The following is a 14,461-nucleotide window of genomic DNA, read 5'->3' on the forward strand; positions in this document are numbered from 1 at the left end:
GTTCTCCTAACGCTATTCTCTGAGCAACCAAATGAGCAAACTGACTTGAGATCAGAATGTCGGAGCCGGGAGCCTTTGTGTAACAGTTGAATATAACCGGCGTATAACCAATGCGGAACCTTCAGCTGTAACTAGCTAGTTCAATCTGCTCTACGGACAAAAAATACGGTTACCCACCGATGTGAGCTCGGTTCAGCTTCATGTTTTTCACTCAAGTTTTCCGCTCGTTGTTCTAAAATTGCTTCGAGTAGAATAATATTAAGCTATTGACGTGTTTCAATATTAATTTCGGGTTATTTTTTATGCTGTGTCGCAGTAATCATGGGAGTGCACGGACTGTGGAAACTACTGGAGAGTACAGGGAAGCCCATCAACCCAGAGACCCTGGAAGGAAAGATCCTAGCTGTGGGTATCCTTCACTCACTCACTCACTCCCCTCTCCAACTACACAAACATTAGCATGTAAAATGATGCTATATAATAGCAGCAAATGAAGTCAATAGTACATTCAATATAAATTAAGTCAATGTATAACAATACAGGACATTGGGGGGGGGGGGGGGGGCACAAAATCATCCTCAGTAATATCAAACATTTCTCAATTTAGATCCAAACTTTGCAGCAAGATTTATAGTTTTTTCATTTTCTCCAAATAACACATTGAGAGACCCCCCCCCCCCCCCTCACTCACCCACCCACTCACTCTTCCTCTCTTCCACCTGTGATTTGTGGAGGCTCCCACCCCTCTGTCTCTCTCTCTTTCTCCCGCCCCCCTTTCTCTCTTACTGGAGTGCTCAAACTGTCCTGTGTGAAACCATAGCATTGACCTTAACCAGTGGCCCTCCAGACATCAGTATATGGCTGAACCAGGCTCTGAAGGGGGTGAGGGACCGCGAGGGGAACAGTGTTCAAAGCGCTCACCTCCTCACACTCTTCAACCGTGTCTGCAAGCTGCTCTTCTTCCGCATCAGGCCGGTGTTTGTGTTTGACGGGGATGCGCCTCTGCTGAAGAAGCAGACTCTGGTAGGTACAGACAGACTCTGGTAGGTACAGACAGACTCTGGTAGGTACAGACAGTGGCTGTTGATTCATTTAACTGCTCTATTTTCCACTTTCCCCTTCTGACCCAGTCAACTTTCCGTCAGTCTCAAGTTGAGACATAAGTCTCAAGTCAAGTCCATGACAATTTATTAAAGGAACACTCCGCCCATTTTCAACCAGCTTTATATCATTAGAACATCAGTAGTATATCAGAAAACTGTAAACGGTTTTGAAGTCTGTCATTTAATTTGACAGTTATTGAGTGTTAAAAGTGTGGACCAGTGACATCACTGGTCCACACTAACTCAAATTAATAACTCATTAACTCAAATCAACTCTCAATAACTGTCAAACTATTCATCATTCATCTAGTTTGACAGTTATTGAGAGTTGATTTGAGTTAATGAGTTATTCATTTGAGTTAGTGTGGACCAGTGATGTCACTGGTCCACACTCAATAACTGTCAAATTAAATGACAGACTTCAAAACCGTTTACAGTTTTCTGATATACGACTGATGTTCTAATGATACAAAGCTGTTTGAAAATGGGCAGAGTGTTCCTGGTCCCGATTCGTGCAGCTGTAACCTCTTAAAAACGTGTGTCTCTGGTCCATAAAACATGATTCTGGATTAATTTGTCGAAAATATAGCAACCCCGTTTGTTGTGACGGAGTTCTCACTTCCTCATCTCGTCGCTTCCCAAGAACGGTCTGTTTCTATAATATATTCAGAACTAACAGTTCCCATTGGACGCTGAGGGAGAGCCCGCCCCAGGCTCCCAGCGGCCAATCAGATTAGCGTCTGTGGACCAGCACGCTAGGTTGCGAGTTATCGTTAACTTAACGGTTACTACGCTAAAGAGGACATCTCAAAATGCCTAGACTTACCGAATGCACCTCTGCAGTTGCTGGATCATGTACAGTTGGCGTCGCTCCAGCTAGAAGTGTTAATTTTGTGGCTATAGACAAAATGGTGCAGGTAGCTTGTGTGAGAGAGACCCGCGCAGTATGCGTGAGGAAGCTCGTGACGTCCCGATCCCCCGTCTGGGCAAACGAAGCGTTTGGGGGTGTGGCTTGGAGGAGACTGCTTGAGAGAGCTGTATAGGGACAACTCCAACTGTGGCAGTTCTGAGCTTGTGACCACTCATTACAGGGAGGGCTGACAGCAGTATATATGCATTTACAAGTAAAAACAGCTTTTGCACGGAATGGGACCTTTAAGTATAGATACTAAGTCGTATTGACCAAACGTTATTTTCTGTCTTACTGGCCAGCTAGATAGCTAGCTGACCACGCTAATGTTTGTCTTAGCTTAGATTTGTTGCTTATTCTGTCTTCTATTCTTTTACTCTGTGTTTTTGTATTTTAATTATTGTGTGTCATGTAATGTATATTTTGTCTTGGACCCCAGGAAGACTAGCTGTCGTCTAGGCGGCAGCCTTGGGGATGCTTTTAATAAACAACTAATGTCATGTCAAGTCAATATGTAGAACACAGAGTCATGTCAGAACAAATCAACAGTATCAATTTAATATCTTAAAGATACTAAATACCTTTTCAATGCAGTATCATTTTATTATGGTAAAAAACTTGGTAAGTGAGTTTGATTTCTATAATCTGTTTAAATGCAATCAATTCAATCATTTTGTATAAATTCAGAAACCAGAACGTCTGGTTTCCAAATGAACACATAATCGGTTATTTCTGTCAAGCGTTTACAACATAGCTGATACAGGTAAACAAGGATGTACAGCTTTGGGTGCTGCTCTCCTGCAGGCTGTGAGGAGACAGAGGAAGGAGGAGATGAGCCGTGAGTCCAAACAGACAAACGAGAAACTCCTCAAGACGTTCCTCAAGAGACAAGCCATCAAAGCTGCACTTGGAGACCGCAGGTGAGCGACCAGGATAATAAACGTGTAGAGAGATGACAAAGAATAAACACGATTTACCGTCTCCTCGCTACTCTCACACTGTCTAAATACTGGCACCTAGTGGCTGTGTCTGAACTGTGCCTCTTGCGTCTTATCTGCCACAGTGAGGATCCTCTGCCCAGCATCTCCAGTGTGCGGAGAGATGAGGTGGACGACATTTACGTTCTGCCGGCCCTGCCACCTGCTGAGAAGGACAAAAACAGGTCAGAGGCCACAGAATGGTTATGATTTACTCGTCATTGTTAGGGATGGAAATTATATATGGAAACTACGTCAATATATCCCATTACAAAAATGTGACGATACGTGTCATAGGGGAGAAAAATTAATTGCGACGTTAGCTACATTTTATTCTGCTGTAGTCATCACAACGGAGAGTTCTTACAGACTTCGTACAGAAAACCCCCAAATGTGGCCGAGGATAGATATTAAGAAAGACCCCCACTTTGAAATTCACGGCTCCTAAATGTATTAGTAGGGCAAGATTTTGAGCTTGTGAGCCATTTTTGAATGAGGTATAGAAAGAACATGAGGAAAATCATTTTTTTCTTCTTCTGCTGTGCCCTTTCCTTTGTCCACACAGTTCAGAAGAGGAGGAGGAGAGAGAGTGGGAGGAGATGAATGAACATTATCACGTGTACCAGGTAATGTTACCACACTACATTGTCTCATTTGGTGTCTGAAAAATCTGAAATATCAAAGTCTGGAAATCTATCATGGCAAGAAGAGGGTTTACTTATGAAACCACTGTTTGATAACTGATCATTGAAGCCAGATTTCTGACTTGTTGTCTCAGGGGGACATGTATGAAGACCCCAACTCGGTGGACATCAACTCCGAGGAGTTCGCCTCCCTGCCTCCTGAGATGAAACATGAGATCCTCAAAGACATGAAAGAGTTGGCCAAAAGACGGCGAACCGTGTACCACAAGCCTCCAGAGGTAGCGTCCTCTCTCACACACACACACACACAGAGACAGACATGTAGACATCTTCCCCGCTTCCCTCACTGCTTCCCTGTCCTTTGTCCCGTAAGAATTCAGGAGACTTCTCGCAGTACCAGCTGGCCGGCCTGCTGCGGAGGAACCAGCTGAACCAGCGTCTGCAGGGCGTCGAGCGAGAGATGAGCCAGCAGAGTGCGGCCGGCGCTCCACAGCTCCACCAACAGGACGGGGACCAGGACAGCCACAGTGTGGAGTCACGGAAAGTGGTTTCAGAAGACAATGCGCACTATATCCTTGTTAAAAGTGAGTTATAGTTATATATATATATATATTTTTTTTTTTTTACATATTCAACAGTGTTTCATAGGGATGGGGCATTATATTGAAATTCAATACATCGCAATAGAAAAATGAGTTGAGATATTAACTATGTACATTTTATTTTGCTGTAGTGATCATTTCATGAGACGGCGTGCCCATCACAATTCCACAAGCTCTCCATCTAAATATTATTATTTTCACTTTGTTTTTTTTACTTTCTAGCGAGCCAAATGCCATGGCGATCGAGAGATCTGTGACTCAGAAATCAACCTTAATTCTGCACAGTCATACCTTGGTTGCCATTGAACTTTGATTGATTACATTGTATATCGTGCTTGTATCGAATGGTGAAGGCCATAATATCGCGTATTGAATCGTATCGTATCGTTGAAAAACAACACTTGGCTTTTGCTCCCCCCAGGCTCCAAGAAGAGTGAGAAAGCTCCAGAGAGCCAGCCTGCGGCCTCGCCCTGGTCTGGAGGCCCCCTGTCCGGCCGCAGGGGCCGCAGAGCGGACCACCCCGAGCCCCTGTGGCGTCCCGTCTGTGAGGAGGAGGAGGAGCAAGCGGGGGGTTCCTCTTCAGAGCCCAGACCCTCCGTGTCCAAACCTCCTCTCTCCTCTCGGGGAGGTGCGTCCCCCTCGTCGCCCCCCTCGCCTCGTACGCTCAAGGCCATCCAGGTGGCGATGAGTGACAGCTCAGATGAGGAGAAGGTGGAGCGGGAGAAGAGGGGGGGCAGCGTGTCCCCTCGCACCCTGCTGGCCATCCAGCGAGCTCTGGCCGAGGACGACGACGACGACGGCGTCACTGAAAGCAGCGCGCTAACCGTTAGCTCGCCCGCCAGGCCGCCGCCCCCGCATGTTCCCGCCCCACAAGTGGTCATCAGCAGTTCAGAGGAAGAGCGAGAAGCCGACGATGAGCCGCAGTTCATCAATGGGAGGACTGGTTTTGAGGGGAACCAGTTAGTCCAAACCGTGTGTGCGAAAGACGCCGTGTCGTCGTTGGTCAGTAGCTCTGAAGATGAGCTGGAGGAGCGGATTGGAGAGAGAAATCGAGCGCTTCGCTCCGCAGCACTAGAGGGCGCTCACAGATCTGACGGAGAAAGAAGAGAGGCGGGCGTGAAGTCAGGAGAGGAGATGAAGCGAGGGGAGTCGACGGAGACGAGCGGACAAAAAGAACGGGACAAAAAGGGAGAGCTGAAGCCGGAGAGCCGTCCTTTAGCGTCAGAGCAGAGGACCGAAGAGACGGACAAAGCGCTGGAGGACAGGAATGGAGGAAGTGTGAAGACAGAGGACAGCGGGGACAATGACTCAGAAGGTAGCAATTCTAGAACAAACTCACGCGTTACCTTTTAAAGATCCTGTGCAATCATCTCGACTCAGTCAGGAAAAGTTTGGCGTAGAAGCCGGGGAATATACTGTTATCAATATTGTAGTTTCAAAAGCTGCGTTACACTAAAGTGATGTAAGGTTCTGAACTTACCAGTATCTTCTAGCTGTTCTATCATTTGTCTTATATCCACATTACTGATGATTACTTATCAAAAATATTGTTGTGTAAATAGTTTTTGAAAGCCCCAATAATCAGGGAAGAAGAAAACCCTTTGTATTTTTATTTTGATCACATTTGTTAAATAAAATTGAGACATGCAACTCTCATCGCACTACACCTTGAGACAACTCGATAGCTGGTAGCTGAAGAGCTGTGTTGTCTTTGTTCTCCCAGAGAGCTTCATCGAAGTGTCAGAAGGCGAAGACGACTCCAAAGAGGGCGATGCAGAGGATTCACTCGTGGAGGCTAAAGGAGGAGCGTCTCCAGGGGACGTCCACGAAGCCGGGGACAAGGAGGACGAGAAGCGGGAGGAGAGTCTGAGCGAGGCTGTCGGTGCCTCGGCTGCTGCTTTGACAGCAGAGGAAGAGGAAGAGAGACAGACTGAAGAGAAGCCGAACGAGAGCACAGAGACCGACGCGAGCACAACACCTGCCGCCAATGAATGGGAACACTTTGATGTTGTAAGTATCTCCAATAATGTCACATTACTAGCGTTTTGACTAATACCTATGCTAAGTTTAATATGTGAAAATACAATATTATACTACCAAGACACATAAGGACCAAAAAAAAGTATGTTATGGGCTTCCTTACTGTTGATTTTATTATGCTGTAGAAAAATATAAATGCAAAATTAATCTTTTTGCTCCTATTTTTCAAGCGTTGAAATAAACAATCGAAGATTTATTTTCTATGTGCGTACAAAAAGGCTTATAACTGCACATTTGAGAGTGGCCTTTTATTGTGACCGGTTATGGTCACAATGCAATTATGTTAATTCGTTAACATAAAATGAGTTAATTATGCGGTTTATTCCGCATCTTGCTACGCCCACACCTGTCAGGTAGACGGATTATTGACAAAGGAGAAGTGCTCGCTAACACGGATTTAAACACATTTGTGAGCAAAATTTGAGCGAAATAAGCCTTTTGTGTGCATAGAAAAAGTCTTAGATCTTTTATTTCAACTCGTGAAAAATGGGGGCAGAAACACAAGTGTTGCGTTTATATTTTTGTTCGGTATATATTACAGAGAGTTATTACTTTTTGGTAAATTATTACATTTTATACCCATAGGATTTGGAACTGAAAAAAGAAAGAAAACAATAATCCACACTGTTGTTGAGATTTAGATGTAGCACTAAATGGGGCTGCTGCACAACGCCCAGAAATGTGTGTTTGGATGAAGGGTTTGAACATGTGGGCTCTGCTCAGCTGTTCAGTGGTCGAGCACATACAGATGCAGTGACTGTGTTGTGCCACAGGAGGAGCTGGAGGCGCTGGAGAGCTCCCTGCAGGAGCAGCAGAGCAGCCTGAAGGAGCTGAAGCAGCAGCAGGAGAGGATGGCTGCCACGGTCACCGGACAGATGTGTCTGGAGAGCCAGGTGAATTCAGGACACACCCACAGAGGCAGACACCGCTACACACACAGACACGCAGTACCCGCAACAGCCACTAAGCACATACATCAATCTCACTACTAGAATAATGCGGCCGGAGGTTCCGCAGCGGCGCACGATTGCTCAAAGCAAAGCCAGAAATGAGTGCGTATGAATAATATTTCAATTATTTCTTGAAATGTCATCAAAAATCATTGTAGAAATAAATAAACAAAAAACTTGGGGAGGGGGGTGCGATAAGGGAATAGTCTTTTTTCTCTCTTTTTCTTCTTTATTTTTGTTTGTGTGTTCTGTCTAACTTTAAAGCAAGAACAAATCTGTCATGTGTTACAACTGTGTCCCGAATAGAAAAAGATTTAAATGAGAAAATAAAATGAACTTGTGAACATGGGGACGCACGCACGCACGCGCACAAAATTGTAAAGCGCCTTGGATAAAAGCACTATATAAATGCAGGCCATTTACCATTTACAAACACACACACACAGACACACACACACACAGAGACACTGACTGGACTGGACCTGGGACATGACAATGCCAAGCAGGTGTCTTTGGACAAAGTGGGGGATAGCATTCTTTCCGGCTTAACCCTGCTGAACACAGTGGCCGTGTTTGGCAGAGGCCGCTCTGCTAAACATGCCCACAGCCATGACACGCACTCAGTGTTATATGACCGTCTTTGTTGTGTGTGTGTGTGTGTGTGCGTGGCATGCGTGCATGTGTCTCCACTGATGTAAAACCTACGATAAGTGCGCAGTCGTTACTAATCCCCATCACCCGCCCTGTTTCGATAACGATGAAATGATGAAATGCGCTTTGCATTTTGTGAGTGGTGGTGACTGACAACTGTGTTCATCTTGCCTTTTTGCCCTCCTCTCTGTCACATCCAGGAGCTGCTGCGGCTGTTCGGCGTGCCGTACCTGGTGGCCCCGATGGAGGCGGAGGCTCAGTGTGCGGCGCTCGACCGCAGCGATCTGACCCACGGCACCATCACAGACGACTCGGACATCTGGCTGTTTGGAGGGAGACACGTCTACAAGAACTTCTTCAGCCAGAACAAATACGTTGAACAGTACCAGTTCAGTGACCTGCAGCACCAGCTGGGTCAGTGCCAACCAGCTGCATGTGTGTGTGTGTGTGTGTGTGTGTGTGTGTGTGTGTGTGTGTGTGTGCGCGCGCGCGCGCGTGTGAGAGAGTCTATGTATTGACTATAGACCCTTTTCACGGGGGCCATTTTGTGTCGAAAAGGCAGAATAAACACAGGTGCAAGCAAAACACTAATGAGGGTTTCCAAATTCCAATCATGGACATACATACATACATATGTAAATAAATGAATGAATAAATAAATGAAAAGGAAAAATAATAAGTTTGTGATGATAATCCCCTGCCCTCTCCCCACCCAGGATCTTCAACGTGTATATCTTTTAATTGAACATAATGTCATCATCAGTAACATTATACATAGCCATTCTGCCTACACAATACCCATACAGCCGCGCAAGTCATTTCACAACATATCTTTCACCTTCACAGCTACTACCGGCTCCGGTTGATTGCGGTGCAACTGGGAGAGTGGAAATGGGCGAGCTGGCTGTTAAAAGTGTCCCAATATGAAATAGCACAGCGCTGCTAATCTGAGCAGTTTGTATTAGCGCATAGCAGGAACAGGTGTTTCTGTCAGCGATGACTTACGGCCTTCTCGGCAAGCACACCAGAGTACCTCTGTGTGGCTCTGAGTGCTACCAGGCTTTTAATTAGGGATGCACCGATATGAACATTTTGGCCGATGCCGATAACCGATATTAACTCATTCTCTGCCAGGGTCATTTCGGTCTGTGTGCTCCCAGTGCCAGGATTTTGAGCATATTTCCTGATCTTCCAGGACCCACAGAATATTCTGTGCTAGGAATAAAATTACACAACATATCTCACAATAAAGCAGAGACTCTCTTCTTACCCCTTGTAAAAAACTGAAACTCTCCCATGTTTCCTTGTTTAGTTACAAGCAGTGGAAGTTAGCTTGTTTTCACTAAAAATGCCCTCCTTGGGACAGAAATATGAGATAAAGAGGTTTTTAGTGAAGGACACCGTTTCAAGCAGAACTCTCTTTTGAGCCTTTTATTTTTTGCCTCAGTGACACATCAGACATATACAGTACGGTATTTGTTTTCCCAAATAAATAAATAAAAAATAAGAGAATGTATTTTACAGTTGCCATGTGGATTTTTAGCTTAGCTTGATAAAAGCATAAACAAATGGAACGAACCCTTATGTGGTCACACTCACACACTCTCTCTCTCACACACACACACACACACACACACACACACACAGGAATAACGAGTGCTGTAACGTTACCTGCTGTCACGTTACCTCTCATAACTAACGTTAGCACAGAAGATCACACAATAGCTACGTTAGTGCTGTAAACTTTGAAATGTTTATGTGACACATGTTTCGCCTTGGTTGCTGGGGACGGGTGTGTGACGCGGTTTGACGTATCCATGTGATTCCCCCTCCCTTGAGTGTGACAGAACTCTCCCTTGAGAGGGAGAGCTGGCAAGAGGAAACGCTGTGAAGGGGAGCCTTCGTCGCCATGGCGCTCCGTCGTGGAGCAATAACAAAAACGCTGGCGTCTTCCTCGCCATCGTCGCCAGCCGAGAACATTGCAACATCTGACCGATACCGATATGACCGATATGTTAAAAAATGACTAACATCGGCCGATACCGATATGATTGCTGATATATCGTGCATCCCTACTTTTAATGACTAATTAACACCATGCTATACACCAGATCGGCAATACGTCATTTTGTAGGCGGCGGCTGCTGGCGGCACATGTTCCCGCCCCCTTTTAGGGGGAAACACAAGCCTCTTCCCGTTGACCTCAATGTAAAATAGCATTTGACATGGCTCACCTCCTCTGCTGCAGGTCTGGACAGGAGCAAGCTGATCAACCTGGCCTACCTGCTGGGCAGCGACTACACAGAGGGAGTCCCGGGCGTCGGCTACGTCACGGGCATGGAGATCCTGAACGAGTTCCCTGGGCCCGGCATGGAACCACTCACACTATTCAGGTGTGTGCGTGCGTGCGTGTGTGTTGGTTTCACAGACTAGTTGACTATCAGAACCACTAGTCGACACTGTGCGCCATGGTCGACTAGTCATCGTTTATCTGTGGTTTTAGCCAGGAATAAACAATACAAATAAATGAATGAACTGATAGATAGATTTGTTTGAATAATAATTTTCTACATTATGCCATGCAGAATTGACGGTACTGTATGTAGAGAGAGTTAATGTTAGGAGAACCAGAGAAAAGGCGTTTTGCACATGGCGATTCCAGACCGAGAAGAGCCAAATCCACAACTGTGGAGTGGGCGTGGCTTCGAAGGTCGGGAGCCAGGCTAGCTCAGTTGGGACACAGTATCGTGTTACCACAACTTCCTGGTTTGAATCTGGTTTGGGCCCTTTGTCACAGGTCACCCCCCTCGCTCTCTTAATCTTTCCTGTCTCTTTCTACTATCACAACTGTCTCATTAAGGCAAAAATGCAGAAAATGGCATAATTATTGAATGAAGCTTGGACTTTACACAGGGCTGCACAATCATGGCTAAGACGATCAAACAGATTTGTTTTGTTGTCGTTATGATCACACTCATTAATCATGAATAATCGGCACTGATTATTTGTGAATCAAAATGATTTTATTGGGCTTTTTGTTTCACAAATTGTCAATAATTCCGCACCTGTCCTAAAATCACAACGTACAACGAATTAATTGTGCAGCCCTCATTGAGCTCAACTCTATACTACATGTGCATCTATTTCTCTCATTCTTTGATTGCTTCTCTAATACTAAATCAAACAAAACTGAGATTTAATGTTGGTGATTTCTTTCTCTGTGTTGTTTTACACAGCTATATTATTCGATGCATTTCTAAAGGATTATTACTTAGTGCTGTCTGTCTCACTCCTGCAGTGAATGGTGGTCAGAGGCCCAGCAGAAGAAGCGCTTGGTGTCCGACCCGCGCGACTCCAAGGTGAAGAAGAAACTGAGGGACTTGAAGCTGCACTGTGGGTTCCCCAACCCCACTGTGGCCCAGGCTTACCTGCAGCCTGCTGTTGACCAATCAGACAGCCCCTTCAGCTGGGGGCGGCCACACCTCGACCTGATCAAAGAATATCCTTTCCTTGTTACATGCGTGTGTTTTTGAGTCACGCGTGTAGTTATGAGTTGTTGTTGCGTGTTTCCTTAACCACTCTTACATTCTGTCAGAACCGCTTTGGTTGGAGCAGCCGGAAGACGGACGAGACTCTACGGCCTGTTCTCAAACAGCTCAACATCCAACAGGTAACTGGGGGAGAACATCGATCATGTGATGGATCAAAGAAAATATCAATAACAGAAGATCCCGCACGAAAGAAAATGCTCCCTAAAGAATTTAATAAAGAAGTACAGTATATTTCAACTGAGAATCGCCCGTTTTTGTGGCTGTTCAAGTTTTAGTGATTTATGTCTGAGCTTTCAGTCTCGGGGACCTTTATCAAAGCATTCATATTTGTCTCGCGCTCTCTCTCTCTCCGTCTGTGTCGTGTGTTACTGTGTAATTTTGAAAAAGGAAATAAAATTAGTTTGCATCCCTCCTCCATCACTTAGGCCATGTTCACATTACAGGCAAATCCGATTTGCTGCTAAAGTCATTATCTTGATTGGTTTCCAAAATCCGATTTGGGAGTGTGTCCGCACTGCCACAAATCTGATTTGGGCAAGGCTTCAAGTCGGATCTGTGTGTCCAGGTACAATGAGCCAACATACAATGTTTCTGGCAGTGTTTGCATGTCTGCTCTCTGCTCTTCAAGTCCCCGCCCCCTGCAAAAGACACTCTCAAATCTGATTTGGGTGATCAGCGCGTCCACACATCAGTCGAAAGCAGATTGGAAACTACCTCCATATGTGGTTTGGGACAAGTGACGCAAATCAGACTTGGAGCGTCCAGACTCATAAAACCAATCTGGATAGAATCATTAATAGGTCATTAAAGTTCACAAATCGGATTTGGCGTCCTTAGTCTGAACATGGCCTTACACGCCCTCTTCCACTGTTCCACCACAGACTCAGCTGCGGATCGACTCGTTCTTCCGCATGGAGCAGCAGGAGAGGCAGGCGATCCGCAGCCAGCGACTCCGCCGCGCCGTCACCTGCCTGAAGAGGAAGGAGAGAGGAGAGGGGCAGGAGGAAGAGGAGGAGGAGGAGGAGGAAGAAACGCCCTCCCCGTCCAAACCGAAGAGAGGCCAGGCAGCGAGCCAGAGTGATGCGAGGCCCGCGGCGGGAGGCGGCTTTCTAGGGTCAGAGGTCATTGTCGAAGCTCCTCCTTGCTCTCTGAAGGAAGTCGACGCCCCCAGCCGCGAGAGCGAGGAGTCCCCCTCAGCCCGTAACGAGGCTGTCCCTCAACCCAAGACGGTGGCCAGGCCGAGCATAGGCGGCGGCAGCAGCAGCAGCTCTGGTGAGGACAGTGATGGCGGCAGCGAGGTCGCCATGGTAACGGCGCGCTCGGCGTTCGTGGGCAGCCGGCGAGGCCGCGGCACGAGAGGGAGCGGAAGAGGCAAAGGGAGGAAGTAGGAAGTTGAAACTTTTCACTGGGTCTCAAGGGTCACAGCACTGCATCGTTATTGTTAATAAAGTTTTGTGTACGTTGGGGTTGCCACCGCTTCGTGAGTTGAAGCGGATGCTTCTGTAAGCCCTCTGTACTGACATAACCTCTACCCAACTTCACCATGGCAACCCATTATAAACAATATGGTGGATCTTAACTACAACATGATTGATTATAATATTAGGAGGAAAAACTCTGAAATAATGTAATATTTGATATTTATGTCTCGTGTGAAGGGGAAATTATGTATTTTCTGAACTCATGACTGATAACTGATGAATTGTTTTATAATACATTATTTTATACACACTCCATGCATCTGAAAACGTTTTTTACTAGGACATTTTCCATTTAATGAGGCGTAATAGAAGTTCAATAGAGAGGCAAAGTGACCGCCTACTTCCTGCTTCAGCACTGTACCAGAGATTTTTATCCGCCATTTATTTTCCCATAGACATTTCGTAAAATGCTTATAAAAATAATTTTACGTCATCAAACCAAACGGTTCAGCTATATTTAGAATCGGGTGAGACCAACATTTCACTCCGACCAAAACTTAGAAAAACTACACAGAAAAAATATTTTCTTTAAATCACAATTGTTTTACGTTTTGGTCCAGGTGAAATGTTATGTGGTCTCTCCTGTTTATATCTGAACCGTTTGGTTTGAACAAGTAAAACTATTTTTTTAAGCATTTTACGAAATGTCTATGGGAAAATAAATGGCAGATGAAAATCTCTGATACAGTGCTGAAGCAGGAAGTAGGTGGTCACTTTGCCTCTATTGCGCAGACCCGTCATTTGTTGTGTCAATGTGGACCCGTTTAGTAAGTCCACAGTCGTAGCTCCATGAGGTTCACTGAGATAAGTGCTGTGTTGTGATTGTGAATAGAGTACCACAGGGATGACGTGTTTTTGTAGGCCAACCCAGAAGTCATGCACTTCCTGGTTCCCTCGTCGGGAAGTCAATGGGAGTTTTGTATGGGGATTTTGGTTCAATGCCTGAAACAAGTTCTGTGGTTAACCATAGTTGATGAAAAAAGCAAACTTTTGTGTTCAGCATGATAATCTTTCAGGAACGAGGACCACTTTTATAATTTTTGAAGCCTTTAATGAAAATCGCGATTTTTTTTAAATCCTAAAAGTGGTCCTCATTTGTGAAGATGATTTTGCTGAACACAAAGTTTGCCGTTTCGTAGACTTGTTAACCACAGACTTTATTCCAGGCATTTAACCAAAATCCCCATATAAAGATCCCATTGACTTTTAGACGAGGAAGTGCTAACATCTTAGGTCTTAGGGCTCCAGGTCTTATCCTTTGTTCAGGCGCTTAACATCGGCAGAACTCACGCTGAAGCTGAGCTCACGCTGAAGCAGAACTCACGCTGAAGCTGAGCTCACGCGTAACCGGTCACACAAGAAGCCCTCTCTCTCTTCCTCAGCAGCGCCTTTGACCCCGCCCGCCCACAACTTCCATTGACTTCATGCCCGGCAGCTTCACACAGCTGAACGATCGCTTGAGCGCGGCTTGAGCATCAAGGCACTCGCGCGGCTGGTATGAACGGCTTCACCTGTTAAGGGCGGCGAAATGAAACTTGTGGGTTGAACGTGT

General features: G+C 45.7%; 1 protein-coding gene across 1 annotated transcript; it reads left to right on the top strand.

The window, feature by feature from the left end:
- Positions 1-321: 321 nt before the first annotated feature.
- On the top strand, positions 322-13,015 carry ercc5 (excision repair cross-complementation group 5; the record flags this gene model as incomplete). Its single annotated transcript, XM_083662204.1, has 15 exons — positions 322-409; positions 848-1,023; positions 2,818-2,933; positions 3,077-3,175; positions 3,556-3,616; positions 3,769-3,912; positions 4,008-4,218; positions 4,658-5,551; positions 5,960-6,246; positions 7,050-7,169; positions 8,078-8,291; positions 10,126-10,270; positions 11,176-11,376; positions 11,463-11,547; positions 12,310-13,015. The coding sequence occupies 15 exons, from the start codon at positions 322-324 to the stop codon at positions 12,814-12,816; spliced, it is 3,348 nt and encodes a 1,115-aa protein (XP_083518330.1). The 3' UTR covers positions 12,817-13,015.
- Between the last annotated feature and the right edge of the window lie 1,446 nt (positions 13,016-14,461).

The sequence above is a fragment of the Poromitra crassiceps genome (genome assembly GCF_964638095.1).
Source record: "Poromitra crassiceps genome assembly, chromosome: 28".
NCBI lineage: Eukaryota > Metazoa > Chordata > Actinopteri > Beryciformes > Melamphaidae > Poromitra > Poromitra crassiceps.